This window comes from Corvus hawaiiensis, chromosome 1 (genome assembly GCF_020740725.1).
Source record: "Corvus hawaiiensis isolate bCorHaw1 chromosome 1, bCorHaw1.pri.cur, whole genome shotgun sequence".
Classification (NCBI taxonomy): Eukaryota; Metazoa; Chordata; class Aves; order Passeriformes; family Corvidae; genus Corvus; species Corvus hawaiiensis.
The window spans coordinates 23033817-23054024 of NC_063213.1; the positions used below are offsets into that span (position 1 = coordinate 23033817).

At 39.8% G+C, this 20208-nt stretch overlaps 1 protein-coding gene across 1 annotated transcript in view; it reads right to left on the reverse strand.

The window, feature by feature from the left end:
• The window catches only part of ITGA9 (integrin subunit alpha 9), a 244048-nt gene that overhangs the window by 40811 nt on the left and 183029 nt on the right, over positions 1-20208 (reverse strand). The window contains exons 24-26 of the mRNA XM_048296306.1: positions 9824-9949; positions 9117-9236; positions 6912-7013 (exon numbers count right to left, since the gene is read on the reverse strand). Coding sequence (XP_048152263.1) covers positions 6912-7013; positions 9117-9236; positions 9824-9949 — 348 coding nt within the window. The remainder of the gene's footprint in view (positions 1-6911; positions 7014-9116; positions 9237-9823; positions 9950-20208) is intronic.

Sequence of the window (20208 nt, forward strand, 5' to 3'; positions counted from 1 at the left end):
TAATACACAGTAAGTGCAATGAGTTTTGGTAAAGAAGGTACCAACAACAAAAAACCCAAGCCAAACCCAAATCAAATCAGACTGAACAGACAGTCAGTGTATGTTGCATATCTGGAGTATAAGAAAGAAGGCAATACAGTCAGTGGCAGGATGCCAGGGAAGCAAGCAGAGGGTAATTGGTACTAAACAGAAGCACACCATCTGCCACCTGCTGCTTGACCCACTGGCCATTGTGCAGTCTCTGAAAGCCATTCTTGGGCAAACCTTGAATTCCCTATCCTTTCCACCCCAGCAGCACAGACTCTTCAGGGTGGCTAACAGGTTGGGGAGCACAAGGCAGCCCCCAGCTCAGCACACTTCCCACAGCCCTGACCTATAGAGAAGACAGGAGTGATAAGAGTAACTGATGCCGAAGATAAGGGCTGTGGGGTTGTCAAAATATCCCAGTAGGGGCAGCAGCTGGTTCACAGAAAGCACATGCAACAGTTACAAAATACAGAGTGGATTAGATGTTTGTTTTCAGACTGATAAAATGCCAGGGAAAAACCATGAAAAACATCATTGTCTTGATGACATATGAGGATTTTTATATTCATATTTTTCTTTTGCATTTTGCACTGTACATGCAGGATTTGAAAGAGGGGAAGCCCAGGAGACAGTGCAGTTTGCCATTTAGCTTTTTGTAGCTCACACCTCAATAAGGTTTTACACAGTGTAACTGCCCGTCTGGAAAATAACTGAGATTTCCACCCAGCCACTGATTTTTGCAATGTCAAACCCAGGCATACAAGAGCACCTACCAGCTCATCTTCTACCTGTGCCAAACACTTGCTATATCCCGACAGCTATATCTTGGTTAACAAATTAAGAAGAAACAGAACTTTTTTTTTAAGAAGTTTTGAAACACCTTATTTCAGTAAAGCATGTAGGCAAGAAGTTAAGAATTAGCAATAAGAGTAGGAATTTATGAAAGTAAATACTCTGTCAAAGCCCTTTGCAGAAGAGATACATGCTACTGCACTGGTACTCAGAAAGAAAAGAAACATACTTCAGCAAAAGCTTATTCAGAATACAAATTGAAAATTTTTCTTTTCTTTTTGTTTATGTGTATTAAATGAATTTTATGCATTTGCATCATGAGCCACAGTGCCATGGAAGGCATGGGCTTATAAAAAAATGCTGTTTTATTTCTGTATTATCACCTAGATTATTTCTGGTCTTTCAAACCACACTGCACTGCTGGTTGACTTTTCCATTCAAGTACTGTTATGCTTGGGAGGACTAAAGCAGTAAAGACACCATTCTCCTATATGTCTGAACATATATGCATATACATCCCTTTTATATATATTAATTTATTTACATATACTAAGAAAAGCAGTGTTGTCTTAAAAAATACAAACCTGAGATTTCTTTGCAACCTGCTTGTCTCTATCCCTGGGAAATTAACTGTATTTTATTGTTATTGTGTATTGTATTCCTTTACCCAGGTGTATGTTTCTACCTGACAGACTGCAGTGTAAAGACAAGAAAATCTATAAAAGGAATGTTCTAGTAGCAAATGGAAAGGTAAAACAATAAAATGAATAACTTAATGTCACAGTTTTGGAGACAGACAAGTGACAAGACACATTGGGTTCATGCACAACAGCCCACTTTTATTGAGTCCTCCTTTACTTATATAGAGTTGAAGGTCCGTGCAGTCGAACCCTATGGGCTGAACCAGTTGCCACCCAGCCAACCAGCCAATAGCTGCTTGTGTCCCCAGCGGCCTGGGCCTGCTCTCCAACAGTCCACACTGGTCAGATTGCATAACCTACCCGTCAGGGTACTCCTATAATTTCAGTTATATCTTAATTATTTCAGTTATAAAACAGGGAGTTATAAAATGGGATTAATTATTATTGTGAGGCCTTCAGGCCAGCTGCTGACCACCACAATAACTTAACATGATGAAAACAATAAGACATCAAATCATTCACTGGTAAGGAGGCTGCAAAGCTACTGGAGAAAGCTCCAGCCAAGCATCAAAAAAGTAAGCTGGAGAGAATTGGTGCCTTAAAATGCTGAGTGTATCAAAAAAATGAGAGGGTGGTGATGGATTGCTGAGTGGAAGAGGTATTACTGTATGCATTAAAAAAACAGCTGGTACATCACGAACACTGTCCAGCTCCACAGGCTGCTCCTTCCAACACAGACATGGAGAACAGGCCAAAGTCAGGAGTCCCCCATGCTGCAGGCAGACAGTTAAAGCTTAGGTTCATGAATTTACATTTAAATATCTTTGCATATAGATATGCATATAAAGACACCTTACAAGTCTTCACAACTGTAAACTTACTTTTTGTAAGGTTTTTTTTGCTATTGTTTTTCCCCCAAATATATTATCATTGCAAACATAAACATACCTAAATTCTGAGCAGAAAAAATCCATGGAGGACAACCACTTGCCTGTGTTGCATTGTCTTGGTTTAAGACAATTTAATGGGAACACTCTACAATGAGTTCTCCCTGTTCATTTTAAACCAATCCCTTTCTACTTATAGTAGATATAAGTGAAAAAATATCAGTTTCCTAGCAAGCAAAACAGCAACAGGCCAAAGAAACCAGTAAATAATCACTAGATACAAAATTGCTAAATCTCACAGACCCCCACCAGAGACGAGGAGAAACTTGAAATGGCAGAGTGACCCATCCTAGGATAGTGGCTGCCACAGCTGAGTGTGTGGCTCTACAGACAAAGGGAAAAAGGCAGCAAACCTTCCCATGAAGGTAGGAGCTTACAAAGCAGTTCTAGTGGCAGACAGGAATTGCTGGCATGTATGGGATCAGTGTTGCTGCTTGCTGCTGCTTCCTGACACCTGCTGGACTCCGCCAGTTTTTGTGTGCTGCCTTGGGTCCCTACTCCAATGGGAAGAGGAGAGAAGGAAAGAACAGACTCTCAGCACTGACGTGCAGTGGCCTGGCACCAGACCAGCTCCGGCTTAGTGTTGTCCACAGGTGTTGCAAAATTCACTCTGAAACAGTTTCTGATTGCAAAATGCAGATTCTCCACTTGCTACCATTGTGAGTAGAGGCAAGAAAAGGCCAAGAGGCAAGCCAAACAGGAAGAGAGAGATATGTCTGAGTGTCCCAACTTTTAAAAGCCCTGGGCACCACCTCCCCATTCCAGTTTCCAACTTCAGGGGTCTTAAAGACACAGTAACAATTTTGGGCATAGATAGATAGGGGATACAGTAACATTTTGGATTACTGTGAATATGCACTGAACCTGTAGTGACTGAGCTGAAAATAAAAGAATAGTGTACTCTATCCAGAAGGCAGGAATGGTTCAAAGGCTTGATGGAGCATACCTGTGCTTAGTAGACAGCACCAGACAGCTATACAACAGCCTTAAGCTTTACAGGTTACTGTGTTGCAGGATCTGCATACATTTTATCTGGGCTTGCCTTTTCATGCAGTCAGCTTTGCATTCCCTCACTTTCAATACAGGAGGACACAGAGGCATTTGGCTAGTTTTGTTGTAGTAAAATCCAGCTAATTCTTCCTTCCACACTTCCAAAGGCAGTCCTTTTGCTCCCTAAGAGAACTCCTCCTCTTTCTGCACACAAGCAGTGAGCAGAAAATGTGGACTCTTGGATCTGGTATTTGACTGTTGTGTTCTTATGGAGCTTATTGTTGGTTTTGCTCACATACAGAGAAGAGAGCCAAACCTTCATGGGAACTCATATGATGAAGAAAATAAAGTATGCCTCCTGAAAATACAACACCAGTTTCAGACAATATATATGTATGTTAATACCACTGTCATCACAGAGCCAAATCCAAACTCTGATAACCTTCATGTGATTCGACTAATATGAGAGCTCAAACAGCCTATTGTAACCCCAGCCAAAAAACATATAATTACAAATCACATAAAATCAATCCAAATCCAGAGAAATTATTTCTGAGAATTGCACAAATGCATATTTTGTAAAAAAAGGTTAATTTCAAAGACAGCATACTACCCAACTTAGAGATACTTACATACACTTTTGCATCTCCCTTACAAATTCTCTACTGAAGTTTCTGACAAAGTTGGTGTTTATATGGGTGCTCCACTGGTATTCTTACACTATCATCAAAAATATCGGCCTTCCTTTTCCATTTGTCTTCCTTCTCCATTTATCTTCTTTACAGAGAGTTTGCACTCTGACATTGTACACTATACTGTAAAAGTGCCAATTGAAATAATGGTACCTGGTCCTCAAGAACCATTTAAATGTGATAATAAGCCCACATTTAGCCACAGACAGCAAAAAGGCCTTTTCAACCTTAGCATGATAAACTGTCTAAGAAATGTTAGGGAACATTGTCATAAACAGACTCATAGGAAGTCCATACAACTGTACAGAAGGAGCTGCTATCCAAATGGATATAGTACAGCAGTCTATGGTCAATGAAGAGTACAGGATGAGCTTTAAAAAGGAAGAGAGGAGTATGAACAAAGACATTTTCTTCTTCCGGTCTCTATTTCCAGGTGAATAGGTGTGGCTTGCAAAAACTACTCTTCCTTTCTGCATTCCACAGGAAGAGAACACAGAAAAACTAATACCTTGAACCAAGCCATGTCTTAAATTTTTGCCTGAACATGACCCTGTGCAAAACATACAGCAGTGCTGAAGCTGGCATGTGGAATTACTGTAAAGCAGAGAGGAAATGGCACTAACATGAGAAAAGACTTGAAACTACAGATTAATGTTACACTGCTACAACATGTCAAACATGCTCTTTTACAGCTAGGGCGTCCCAGGAACCAGAAGCAAGCTCTAGTTTGAAGATTATGACAGCTTCCCAACACATACCGTGTGCTTCATAATGCAACTCAAGGCTTGATGAAAGGCTTTCTGAGAATAGGAAAAGGACAATTTCTTTTTTTGCTTAATTTTCTTTTCTTTTTTCTCTAAGCATCAGATAACAACGAAATACAGCAGAGCTTGCATTCCTAGATAAAAGCATTTCTAGATTTTGAACATTAAAAAATAGCAGTGTTGGAGTGAAAGCTCCTCTGGACTCAGGCCCAGAGAGAAGCCAAAGCACAGGGGTTGAAATAAAACCTTTGGACAAGCTAAGATATGTGAAGCCACACCAAAGTGAAATAGAAATATAGATTTTTAACTTTTAGTAGAAATATGTGCTAAGTGCCTTAAACATTAAAAAGCTGTAGCAGAGACCTTAAACATAGTTCTTGCTGCAGCAGAGTTACCTTTTCACAGAATTCTTTACTTCAGACAAAACATAGATAGAACTATACTGTTCACGTTTTTTAGATAGAGTGTTCACATAAACAATAAGAACTGACAGAAACTGTATATGTAAATCTGTGTAATACCTATGTAACACTTGTGCAAGACTTAACGACTGTTAGAATTAGACCAGGATAGGTTAAGGAAAGAAAAACTAGAATTGTGTGTTAATCTTATTGGTCAGTTAGCAAATATAATCCACAATTCTGTAAGAAAAATATATATGGAGCATATAGAGCATACAGAAGAAGAAGCTAGTTTTGCCTGCTGTTGCTGTTGCTGTTGCTGCTTGCCTTTATCATGTAACCCCCTTCGAACTCTGCCTTCAAGAAAGCTATGAGACTATGAAATAAAGAACTTAGCAGAACAGCAGCCTCCTCTGCTCTCTTACCCTAGTCCGAGAAGGAAGGGTACCCCATCAAAAGCTCAACATAGCTGTCCAAAACATTTTACAGCGTGCCTATCATTCTTAGAGATTCTAAAACCTTTTACAGATGAAATATTTGTCATCGAGATACTGGCTTCTTCCATTTCAGTTGGAGCATGGGTATCACAGTCAGGTCTTACTTCAGTCACAAATGAAATTTTGCCATACAATTGCAAGATGTGTTCTGTGCAAGCTGCAGAAATAAGGAGAGGCCAAGCAATGTATTAACAGTCAGGACTGCAGGCCACTTTATAAGGCATGTTCCCAGCAATGGCTAACTGTGTTTTTAATTTTAACTTCCAAGCCTATTGCACAGAATGGTATGGAAACCCAACAAAGAAAATAAAACAGAAGGGAAAAAAGAAGTTTCTGACATATAAAATAATTCCTTTTTCTAACAGATCTAATGAAATAGAAATTCAAGACTACAGTTACAGACATGACTGTTGAGGGATACATGTGGTGCAAGTAGCTGGGTTTGCAAGCTGCAGATTGAGATGTTGATTTAAATGCAGGAGCCTGAGACAAGAGGCTGTGAACTGGGTGGTGCCAGCCAGGTCAATGGACACAGAGACGAAATAGGAGCAGACTTCTGGATAACAAAAGGCAGGAAGACTAGTGGCACCAAAAAGGTAGGAGACACAGCAGGAGCAGAGGACTCATGAGGAACAGGGAGATCAACACAAAATGTGGTCAGCTCATACTTGATTTTTACCAGCTCAGCACAACAAAAAAAGTTAAATGAATTTCTGAAAGTTTGACAACCTTGTCCATTTTCACAGCTCCCAAAATATCATTAATGCTTCTAAATATTTCATTCTGGCACATGTGAAAAGACATTGCTGAGGTTTCAAGTGTCTTCTAGGTTTTCAAGGGAAATTTGAATTAGATTAAAGCAAATGTTAACCCTAAATCAGGAAGCTAAACCTAATTTTTCCGTTAACACCTGAAGGGTATTTTAGCTAGTACAACACAGATCACTCTGGTTCAACATAACATCATTCACTCTGTTGGCATGGTTTATCACAAAGAGCCAAACCACAAAAATACAGTTCACAGTACTGTTAGTCTAGTCAGACTAAGTCTGGGCATTCTTGTGGGCTAGCCCAGGCACAAATTTCAGTTTGTATAGAGCTCTCAGTGATTTCCAGCCCACTGGGATAAGGAAACATTTCTCTTCAGGTTTATGTACTCACTGGTTTTTCTCCTGGGCTCCCATTGGGCACCTCCACAACTCTGAGGTCATGGTCCACCTGCAGCCTTGCCCTTGTGACAAACTGGATGACCGATGAACTGTCCTGAGAAGTAAAAAGAGGAAGAACTGGACTTAACAACAACAACAGCACCAATCGCCCCTGCCAAAAAAGCCCAACAAACCATCAAACATTTGCCAATGTAATAAATACGCCCAGACAACACTTAGTGAAGGCTAGGTTGACAGTTAAGTATTAGCCTGGTTACAACTCAGCTTTGAAAAAATATACTTTATGCTCATAACAGACAGATATAACTGAGCACATTATTTCAGATTATAACAAAATTGGGTATGTTAGACTTTAAACATATACTTTGTATTTGGTTTGTTAATGTTTCCCACATTTACAACAAAAGCAAGACAGAACATTGCCAATGACACAGGCAGGCTCAATATTAAGCATGAAAAAAGTTCCTATTTGCTTTTCAAGTGAACAGAAAAATGACATACAGAAACTGGGATAAACTACAATATATCCCAGGGGGAAAACTTCTTATTTGAATCTGTGCATGGCAAATATCTTAATTATTCACTGTACACCTCCTCTCATTAATATCTATTTCTCCAACAAAATGCCCGGTGCATTTTAACAGACACATTTCAATAAGATGCCATTTCAATTCACAGATTAGTCACTTGTATACAGCTCACCTTGGGAAGGGTATGTAATAAGTAGAAAACAGCATGCACTGGTGATACTCAAAAATGTAAACACTGTTGTCTTTTAGAGGAATGTTGCTAAAAGTAATCTTAGAAGGGACCCAGTGATGCCTTAGGATTCAGCTTTTATATTTTTCAGATCCTGTGCTGCTTTAATATGTAACTCTAAAACTTCATACAGCCTGTTAGCTACTGTTCTCCCATTCTGGTTAGACATAACAAACACTCTCTAGGCCTGGACACCTTGTTGTCCCAGGCCCCAAAATATGTAAACTAAACCTCTAGAAAGAGGGAACAAACTTGGAGTAATGACATCATTACCTGAAACTGTAATTGGAGAATTAACCCTGATATGCAAACGGACCAAACTTATAAAAGTGTGAAAAACCCGTGACCCAACATCCATCTTGGGTGTAGCCTCTTGGAGGCTTTTTGACTGCCCAAGGTGTACCTACGGAAGGCCCTTCAAAAAATACCCACTTTTATTCTCTTAATCTTGTCTAGCCTCTGTTTTCAGGCAGCCTCTCCAAGGCATCACCAGCAGATGGGATGAACCCTGGCTATTCTCAAGTCTGAATTTCCCAGAAGCATATTTTGCATACACTCTTGTTTACATATTTCAGCATTTCTATAAGCACGTAACAAATACCTAAAACTTCTGGCCTTGCCTATACTTCCTGTTTTCGAATATGAACAAACATTAGCAGACTCACTGGTTTCAATTGGAAAAGCTCAGGGCTATTAATTACTTTAGCAACTGTTTTCTAGTAAGAGCTCTCTCTGACACTTTTAATCTAACAGCTATTAAAGACAGGTTTATTTTAGTAGGCTCATGCTATCAGCTTTCTCCTCCAATTATACCCTCATAATCTTACAGCAGCTTGCCACAATTAGAGTCAGCATTTTTCTAAGTTAAGGAAAACAGGTCAAAATGCAGTAAATCACAAAAAAATTAAAAGATTTGCTGTCTCATTCAGTGGCTTCAGAGAAGACAGAAATTAACTTGCAGCCATTCGTTTCTTGTCACAAATGTTAAGCTCAGCATTAATGTGGTCATGATGCATCTTTTTGAATAATTTGAAGTAAAAATGACAAAAAACTGCCATGTGTCTGTTTACACAGAAAGATGATAGATAGCTGGTCAAAGTTTACATTAACTTACATTTTTTAGAATCAAAACTCTCAGAAATCAATTCCATTTTCAGAAATGTTTAGCCTTAACACCATGCACACAATTAGGGGTCTCATTTGTCATTTTTCAATGTATAAATTTCTGAACTAAATTTATTTCTATCTTAACGGGTAATGGGTAAGAACTAGGATTAACACATTCATACACACTATTAATAAGTAGATCTGGTTTTTTTGATACCATGATTATTTTTCACACACTAGTAAAGAGAGCAAGAAATGCAAGTTTTGAGTTCATTGGTTGACATAAGCACACTTAAATTGGCATTGAAACAACCTACAGGGGAGCACATACCTTCTTGAGTATCTCGGTATTCAGCAGCATGTATATATTTATCTCACAGGACTCTGCTTTAGGTAGTGAGCTTAAGTTGCAACGTACAATTAAACAAGATCTGCCTGGTCTTTCACAGTCCTACAGGAAACAAGGAAAAAGTTGTTTGGCAAAAGAGGTAAAAATTCAGTGATAAATTGTGTGACAGCAAACACACTAGAAAACTAAGTTATACAGTAAAATGCTATAATACAGCCCCTCTACATTGAAATAGCAACTGTCAAGACCTGAAGACAGCTTGATACAGAGGCCTGCATGAGAGCAAGCCAGGTAAATTTCACTCCTCTGCAGAGCTGCTGAGCCAGGCAAGCATTCAAGACTGGAAGGAACTGCACATCAGGCCTCTGTGGGGGTCAGGCACCAAGTACAGTGCAGTGACCCACTGCCCCCATATGCCTTTGACAGAACATGGGAGCAAAGGCTCTGGTAACCAAGTGTGTGCTGCCATGTCAGCTAAACCCATTTCCACTGCACTTCCTGAAACTTCCTATTTACTTTTAAAAATCAGACAATTACAGTCACTAAATGCCCCCCCAGCACATCATCAGTATTGTTATATATGCTCTATAATGAACTACCTGCTTCATATCTTCATGCCAAACCATGCAAAATGTTTTGTGAAATATGCTGTATGTTCAAGTAGTGCTGTAAGTGGTGCCATTTCTTACCAATACTTTTCTGCCAGACTTCGTGAAAAAAGCAAATATTGTGTGGAAAATATTTTCATTCTCTTGAGGAACAACGCATGGGCTGTGGTTTCTATGGAAAGAGCAGCTTCCTTTGTCCTGAGCAACCTGCATGCACAATTATAAATCACAATTATTATTCCAAATTAAACCAAATTATACAAGAAGGTTGAATTAGTCTGTCTGTAAAAATACAACTAAATCGGAGCTAAATGTCATTAATAGTCAGAAGAGAAAAATAACCACCTTGGGAGTCAAATAACCCTAAAGAAATTATCTGAAGTAAGCCAGATGAATCATGCACTGGAAATGCTTTGACTGGATAGGATATGAACATGTCTAATCTAGCTCACATGTGGGTGTCTATGTTCTACATATCTGGAGACAGAGGAGAAAAACCTCAGCAAAATATATATTATGACATAGTATTTTATGTTAGTAGTTGTCCTAGTTACATAGATAGTAGGCGGAGTTTAGCATTAGGGCTGACGCAAAATCATTCTCTACATCAACCCGCACAAGTTTGTTTATTGTCTCTTTAAGACTTGAGTCAGAAGCAGAGCCTCTGTGTTTTATTCCAATTCACAAAACGGGGAGGGGTGCTTCGTGCCTTTAAAAACAGGGGACGGAGACATGGACCTCTCCCTTCTGTTCTTTGCCGGCTCTCAAGCATTTCAAAATCCCATTTGCCGGGGAGGGGACGGGCTTGCCCACTGCTGCCCGCAGCCACCACGCTGGAGGTCAGAGCATCTCCAAGAGTTCCAGCCGCTGCCAACAGCCGCGCCACGCCAGAGAGAGCCCTTGGTGGGCGGCGTGGAGCAGCATGGCAGCATTGACTGCTTTTGGACAAAAATAGTTTTTCCAGGTTTTGTTTTGTCCTTGTTCCCAGTTGGTTATTCGTTTGGCGGGGGGAAGGAGGGAGTTTTGGAACAACGGAGGCTTGTTTGCCGTGTTGTTTCCTTCATTCTCTCTCTGCGTGGCTCAGGGATGGGAATCTCCACCATTTTTGTCTGTGTTCCCCGGGACAATTAGGGGGACCTCATCTGCATTTGTGTGTGGGAGTTGAACCGTTTGCTTTTGTATTTCTTTATTTATTGCTGTTTTCTTTGAGTAAACTGTTATTTTTTTCATTTGTATCTCTTCGTATTTGTCTCTCCTTTTTAGTGAAAAGGGGAGAAGTTAAAACTAAGGGGAAGTAACTTATTTCAGAGACCCCGTCCTGTAAATTGTCTTAAACTACGACAATAGTGTTACCCTTTGTATTACCTTTTTTGATATTTTGGCCAACTCAGCTGCATCCCTGTTTGTATCAGAACTAATGAGATAAATGAAATCTTTGTGTAAATGCACAAGCCTAGGCACTAAATCTGTTATTTTACCTTTAGCAGAAATAGTACAAAACCCCCTTTTTGTGTCACTAGCTTATTCACTTGTCCAAGAAAGTGGATGACTGGGACAAGTAGGACTTGAAGAGTACCAAACTGATAAAATGAGCTTCAGTCAAGATAATCTTGCTCAAGAAAAGCCTTCTCACTTTTTGCAGCTTATGAATATTTACTGAAAAAATTACCAAAATTTAATAAAAACTATGACAACAAAGTGTCAGCAAATTCTTCCTGCTACTATCTTTAAAACCTGTAAGAGTGAGAGAGGGAGATTTTCTCACAAATCACCAATTGACATTCTTACACATGCTGTTGACCTCCTCACATCCCCTGACAGGATGAAAAACAGGAAACATGTACCTTATTCAAATCATAAATCCTTGAAAGAGGCAGAAAAAAGTTGTTACAGATACAAAATTACTGCATACTCTGAGTCTGATTCAGCAATACACAGTTTGTATCTGTGTTAAGTACTGTGAAAAAAGAAGCAAAACCCAAATGTCTATCTAGATTTCAAATAAACTTGTCTGTTTTTCAGACAAGTGATATCTCTATCTCTTTAAAAGATGTACCTTTTCTGCTTCACTGACCCACAAATACTTAATAGTCTATTCTTTGAAGTATGTATTCACAACCTGACTTAACATAATCTGTCTTTACATTCCCAACAGATATACCCAAAGTTTACAGTCTCCTTGGGGCTCAACTGAAGATTAAGACTATGATTTGTCCAGATCACCTGAAATGAGTTTTCATTATTTATTTTAGGTAAGAGATTCACAAAGCCCGCAGACATTTACTTCTTTGATCTTTCACATGGAAATTAGATCTGTATCAACTAGAAGGCTTATATTAAATTAAAAATAGCAAAAAGTCAGGATCTATTAACTACTTGTTCTTTATTCCTGAAAGTTTAAATTACAGATGTCATTAGATTTATGCAAGAGATACAGGAAGGACAGTACAAGTTTCTGCACTATACAAGTTTTTGGCATACTCCCCAAATATTTACGTCCTGTAAAAGTACAGTGTAAGAATGAGCCAAAGCAGAAATATCTCACAAGACTAAAAGGAATTGTCTAGCATGAAGCAACATAAACCTGGTCCTTTCTACTTTAAGTTATTATTTTTTCTTAAATTGAAGATTGGCATTGTTTTTAAAACACTTTAGCTGAAACAGAGAAAGGCACCTCCAGAGGACCAACTCTGAATTTGGAAAAACCTTTTCCTCTCTGCCAGCCACACAGCAATCCTATATGAGGTGGATACTAAATTCAGTGTTTCAGTCCATATTAGGAGGGAAACATGCAAGAAACTAAGCACCTCCTGTTACCTCCACTGCTCTGGAACAGACCATCAGGTCACCTATATCCTGTTTTAGCAGCCAAAGGCAGAGGCTACTTCCTATAAGGCAGACACTGCTATTTGGCCTGCAGAATTTGGGGGAATTCAACCAGGCAGAAATTAGATTACACTCATCTGTGTACCCTGTTATCAATCAGCGTGTGCTGACAGCCAGCAGGCAGGAAAGTGTGTTGGGTTGACCCTGAGTTGATGGACAGTCTTTAAGACCAATTACGCTTCTCACAATTTACATATTTAAACTGCACGGAAAGGCGGGACTTCCCCTTTTTTGGTCGGAGCTCGCCTGCTGGAAGGTGGGGGGGCTCCGAGCCTCCCGGCCCCGCTGGGCCGGGCCGGGGCCACTGCCCCTTTCCCCCTTTCCCATCGCTGCGGCACGGACCCTGGGTCACTGAGGGGGACTGTCCCAGAGCCGCAGGCAGCTAAAACCAGCCATGGACTGCTCACAGCTAAACCCATCCAGCGCGGCTTCTGGGGACAGGCGGGTCCCTCTCCTCTCCATGCGGAGCCGGCGGAGCCAGCGGGAGCCGGCAGAGCCTCCTGTCTGCAGCCAGCACACTCCGTGCTGAACTGAAGAGGACACCACGCAGCCAGCAGCACAAAGGGAGCGAGGCTTTCCCCACCGTAAAGCCCGAACAAGAACACCCTTCAACATGGCGGCTTCAGAGTCAGAGAGAAAGAGAAGTGAGTCACGTGGGACGGAGCTGAGCATGGCGACAGGAGAAAAGAGGGCGGTGCCGCGATTCTGGCGCGCAGCTTAAAAGAAACCTTCTTGCATGCCGTGGTAAGAAACTGTAATACCACAAACTGTTTGTCTCTTTAATCCATTTGAAGAACATGGGGGGGGGGGGTGGAGAATCAACGTGTGCCTATGAAGTTTGTGAAGAGTGCCTATGCCATGCTATATAGAAGTAGTAAGAGGCTGTTAGAGACTTGTGGCGAAGAAAAGCCTTCGTGTGCAGGCCAAAATAACTTATCCTTAAAAAGATGAATAACCCCATGTGATGGCCCATGTTCTGTAGTGTGAAAGAACTGTGAAATTCTTCATGGGAGAGATGTTCTACACATAGCAGACTGTTTGTTTCCGGGCGGGTCTGCTATTGGTGGCAGTTTGGGAACCACGTGCAACTGAAGGAAAACCCTTTTTTCCTTAAGCATAAGAGAGAGACTTTTCAAGAACTGCAACACTGACTAACATCCCATGTTCTGTTATCCCTTGTGTGAGCTGGATAAAAGGAGAGAAGTGCTGGAAAGGGGGGGGGGGGGGGGGGGGGATTTACTTTAATTTTGTTTTGTTGTTTTCTCTTTACTTTTAATTCTGTTAGTAATAAAGCTCTTTCATTGTACTGCAACTGTTTAAGGTTTGTGCCTGCTTTGCTTTTCTCCTAATTCTTATCTCACAGAAGGAAAATAAGTAAATAATGAATATTTTGAATCAAAACCACTACATTTAATTGGTGTTTCTGCCCGGTTTCAAACTCAACCCACTACAGAAAGGATGCAATGCAGCTGAACAGCAATCCATTTCTTTTAGCATTCTTGGAAGTCACAGAGCCACAAAACTGGGAAAAAATTAACAAATAAGTTCTAAATGGGTGGATCGTGCTAAGGTAGAAGCAAATCCATCCTTCTCAAAAGACAGGCCACAGTTGGTTTGGTGGGGTATTTTTTAGGGTTTTGGGTTTGTTTGTTTTGTTAGGATGACTGTTAGATACTTACATTTCACATCATCTGTTATTCTCAATTTTTACATGCATAAGGGTTCAGTCAACCAGCCAGAAAGAACAACAGCAACTTTTCAATAAACTTTGTTTTGATGAAATATTCAGCTGCAGAAAGACAACTAGTTAAATAAAATCTTAGCATATAACTCCTGTTTGCATTATGCTGAAACTGAACTGATTTGTATTTCATGATTGTAAGCCTCATTTTGAGTTTCTTGTTGTTCTAACATGATGCTATCCCAGCCACCTTGTGATATACAGACAAGGAAATATCTGGCTAAATCTTTACAATTTATAGATGCAAGAACTGTACAAGTCTTTGAAATGGAGTAGGAAGCCAGGCTCTTTGTCAGACCTGGAGTTTCAGGGTACCTGGCATACCAGAGCTTTTAGAAAATTTCCATTTCTCAGCAGCCTATAAACAGAAAAGGACTACCCCCAAAGTGGTCCTCCCAGGATCCGGGATCCAACATCTTAAAGAAACAGAAGAAGGGACATTTTTTGAGCAGTGCATAGGATGTGGAAAGAGATGTGCACTGCCTTTGTAGTCAGTGCAAGAACTACACAGAAGCCACAGAGAAATGTCAACGTCTAACTCCTAACACAAATGAACAACTGGGACGGGAAACAAGTGGGACAAAAGGGAGGCTGTCTTAAATCCTACATTAAGACTACAGATTGGGAAGAGAGGTACCAAGCAGAAGTAGCCTTGCAGCGTCCCAAGAAGAGACTTCCAAGGAGCTTTGTTGGAGCTGTCTCTGCTGAAGGTTGTTTCATCCTGTTTTCCAGAAGCTACTTATAAAGTCCTGAATAAAATCTTTTGCAGTCTGGTGCACTGGTCTGGTGCATACAGATAAATCTCCTGTACTGGAAGTGTACCTAAAATCTGTACCCAGACAGAAGTAGACAAAGCCCACGTTAGCACATAAAGTAGGCCAAAGAAAAAGGTAAACCAGGCTAACTGCATAGCATCTTCAGCAATTACGTCCATACTGCACACTTTCCTATCTTGCTCTGAGTCAGGTCCGGTGGCCTGAATGTGCTGTAGCCACAAATTAATGGCTGACCTAGCAGATTTCACTGAACAGCTTTATATTGCAGAAAAAAATGCCTAATTTCAAAGATCTTAAATTATTTTTTACTTTTTCTTCTCTATATACAATGGTTTATGTCATTACATACAGTCCTGATTACCACACATATCACGAGTTTTTTTGGGGCGACAATGTAAAATTTTTGTAACACAGAAGTAAGTATTACTATCTACTGATCCTAGCCTTCAACTCCTGGAAAACTTTTCTAATTAAAAAAAAATACATTTTTTGCAAAGAAATTACATTTTCAGAATTTCAATTCTAAACAGAAAAAATTGTAAGGGGGTAGTTGTCTGATGGAAATCCAAATATTGTATAAGATCTTTTCACACAGATTTTATAACTTGATATATTTATTATTTGTCATTTTCATTATTAGAATGAAGCATGCTTTCACGATCTTGAATGTCTTCAACTTTCACATGAGGCAAAACAACATCAAGAACAAAAGTAAAATTTTCCCACAGAGGTTTTTACTGACAGTGGTTTTTTTTTACCATGGTGTCCATGAATAGGGATGTTCCCATTCACTAGCAATGTCTTGTCTTAGGCTGCAAAACACTTAACATCAATACACACATCATGTTTTTTCTAGTTTTTACCTCAATTTCAAAAGCACTTTTGTCAAACTGCTCAGTCCCAGAGTAAAGAAAGGTAAAAAAAATCATTCTGATATTCTCACTGTGGAATATCAGAATGATTAAAGCAGTAGCAAAGCCTGCACTCAGATCTCACGTGCACTCTTGAACACCACTGTATGTCAGAATGGCCTTCAACATTTCTCAGTAACAACACATTATTGTCAGGTGCCTCACTTAGACACCTGTGGCACTTGAAAATCACCACCTTTCAGACAATTTTAACTGGACATCCAAGATCTAAGGGACTGAAAATCATTACTCAGTCCTGAACATCTAAATATATGTATATGTGCGTGTGCGTGTGTGTGTGTGTGGTGTGTGTTTGTGTATATATATATATATGTGTAGTCTCCTACTGTATTCAACACGTGCATATACCTGTAACATGCATAAATATAAAGAGATACAAGCCAGAACATTTGTACTACACAGACTGTAAATGGCACCTTGCATAACAGGCCTCTACATGTCACCATAACTCTGCAAAGACTAGTAATATTACTAATCTATCATCATGCAGAGTAGCAGAAGATCCCTCATACTGCCTATACTACCCATTCCAACCCACATAATTCTCTGATTTTATGATTCTATAAATGGCCACACACTCATTCAGAGACAAGTTAGTCTCTAGCTTTGTTAATTTACTGTAAGGTGCTCTCCCCTTGAAAAGCCTGTGAACATGCTTGAGAGATGTTTAAATAGGACTGCCTGTACAGTGGGTTACGCTGCCAACTTTTTGTTGTCAGCACAAACCACTAAATTTCTCAGAGACGAGATATAACCACTGGAGAAAGCATGCACATTACTTCATGCTTTTAAAATGCTTTGTCTGCAACAAGGAAGAAATTGTTGCAGGATGACTTTAATGGATTCTGAGTATTTGAATCTGACTGACTTTTTTCTTGCTATTTTATGAGTTGAGCAGAGGCAAACCCATAAAATAGCAATGGTTTTTAATCATGTAAGATTACACCACTCTTGAGAAAAAGTGGCAGGAGGACATTTCAGAATGAAACAGTTGTATGCAAAACATATCATGTACACTCCACACACATCACATCCTAAAAAGCCTGCAGGATATTTAATAGGGCTGTATGAGAATAGCATGTTGAATTTATTACATACACAGGGATCATCATCTCTGACTTTCCCTGCACGTGTAGGGATTTATGAGAATACTTGGGCTTGGTTTGCAGCTCCAAGAAGGAGGTACCAGCGCAAGGGGGAAAATCACCACACATTTTCCTGGAAACACAGAGGATAATCAAGAGGTGCCAATGAAGCCAGGTCACCTGGGAGTGGTTGGAGTTTCCAGGACAAATAATACACCTGCTGCCTCAGCACATTCTCGTTCTGCTATCAGCACTGTTTCCCACCTTCAGGGTACTTGCAATATCATCTCTGCTCATCTGTAGCTACACTCAGAATATGGCAATTTATAGCAAGCCTTTGGGGCCTGTCAGAAATTGTTGGGCTTTAGCAAACATTTAGCAAACAGTTTAAGCATTTAGGCCACATTATCTGTAACATAAACTTCACAGGTGAACTAAAAGCCAGTGGCCCCTTCTAGATTTAACCTCAACCCATTAACATGCATCAAAGGCAAGACCTCCCATTTTTTCAGGGCCCTATATCCTGCACAAGATGTCAACATGGGAGAAGGAAATGAAATACAATTTCAAAATGGGCTGGACAGGACAGTTGAGGACCAAGCACAAGAAGTGGATTAGCAGCTGGGGTTAAGTATGTGCAAGTGATAGGAATCTCTTGGAAGAATGAGACAGAAAAACGGGAGGAAAACTGGCTGTTGCTTCCAACAAAGCATTATGTACAATCTCCCTGTGCATGTAAGAAGCTTAGGGCTATTCCTGTATTTAATGACTGACATTTTACAAGATAAATGGGCGAGCAAATGTGTATCTTCAGCTCATTACTTATATGAGCAACACTAGATTTCCACCAATGCAAAAGAATTCATTATGGTATTAAAACTTAAGGTTTCCAGGCTCTTCCAGTAAGTCTGGGATTCCCCTCTTGAGATAAATCATCACTAGTTGTGGAGTAGGGCCTGGAAGCCAGCAGAACTAAGCTGATACAAAGCAAGTATGAAGGTGGAATCCAGATGTGAATGCATGTGATAAAACCAAACCCACATCCCAACCTCAGAAAAAGTGTGTGGGCAAGTTCAGGGAAAACATCATGAAACACAAGATATTTGGAACAGCAATTTTACTTGCAGGAAACATGCTCAAAGTCTGAACACAGGCCAGTCATTTCACAACATTTTTAACATTGTTCAACTCTGTAATGGATGCCTATCTCATCATCCCTGGACTGTACTGATTCCAAAGGACAAGGAGTTTGGCCGTGGTCTGGAAATTGCTGGCAGAGAGTTTTTATGTATTTTCTCCTGTACGTTTTTTTAAACTGTTCTATTTATGTATGAATAACTAATCAGTGGTTCAAGTTTTCAAACTTGAAAAATAAATAACAGATATGTTTGTCTGTCTTTGTTGCTAACCATAGCACATTCATCCTAGTATTAGGGAAAACATGTATACATGTATTCTGATTCAAAGATACTGATTCACCCTATATTTGGTGAACAAAGAATTGACAGGCAGGGTTAATCTAACATGTCACACTGAGAAAAAAAGGGTACTGACAAGAAATTCCAGACGAGGTCAGACTTTCAACAGCGGACAAATAAGTTATGTAAATATGTTATCTGACTACTTGCACCATATGCCAAGAATGTTTAATAGTCACAGATAATGAAATATGTTTGAATCAGAGCAGTCCTGTTGATTCTGGTAATAAAATTAAGAGCCACTGAAACAACAGAAAATAATTTTAAAAATTAACCAATTTCACACAACTCTTGAAAGATTTCAACTAAAAATAGAAATGATGGCAAGGAAAACCAGTAGACCACAAATCCATTAAGTAACTTTACAAGGCCATGAGAAGAGGCAAGTGGAAACAAAGTGGAGATGCTAAAGCATTCAATCAGCTTAGAGGAGGAGTACACCATAGCTCTGGCTTCTGCTCCTTTAGACAATGGGCAAATGCACCAGATGTATGTTTGGCATAAATCATGCTAACCTGATTGCAACGCTTTTAGATGTTTTTCTGATGCACTTATTATACAGCTTAATTAAATAATCAGGTTTGATAAGCATGATTCCTGCAACATTGGCGTGGTCTTGGCCCTGCAGCCAATTTGCACATACTTAGCAGCAATCCCCAGAAGTACTGCTCTCACGAACTAGTGATCCCTATCCATCTTACTGACAAAAGCAAAGATCTTCTCATATAAAGTTCCTGACTTACAAGACAGCAGATTCTTTCCTGGACAGACCTGTATATACCACATGTACACAGTAAGAAGAAACATTGACCATTTGGTATGATTTAACTGTGAGATCCACAGAAGCCTACGAATGAATGATCACCACCTTACACAAAAATCAGTTTACCACTAACATTCATGTGCTCCTTATATATCGGCCTTTAGCAGATGAAACCCAAGAAAGGGTCACTGAGAAGTACTCTTTGTCTCCCTATGATGAACTGTGAAATGCTTAACCAACATATGAGGCAACAAATAATTCTCAGGGTATGTCTCTATTTAAAAAGCCCCTGAGATCACCTGGCATTTGATGCTTCTTCAGCGAGGTTCTATCTGTCTATAGTACATCCTCTTCTGCAGCCTTACCTATGCTGTATTAAACACAAATAAGCCCATGTTTGTTCTTTACCTAATTGCTGGGCTTTCCCTGTGGCCTGTGTTGATATTACGATGAGTATCTCTGAAGACTGTGCAGGTAAGTACATTCCCTGGAGGGCTCAAATAGCTCCAGTGGGATGTTTCACTAAAGCAGGTATTTGAACGTATCAGAAAAGTGTCTAAGATCTAAATTCTCTTTAGAGGCAGTGGAGAGAAGGTAGGACTTTTAAGAGGATGATTTTGCTCATCTACTGTAGACAATTGAAAATTAAATGGGTCATCCTCATTAAAAAAAACTCTTGGGGGGTGGAGGAGATCTATTAAGTTAAGCAGAAGATGTCTTTTGTTTCCAAGACATCCTCAGAGTTTCCTCCAAGAAATGATTTATTGACAATTTTGATACCATCTGGTACCTTGAAGACGACTGG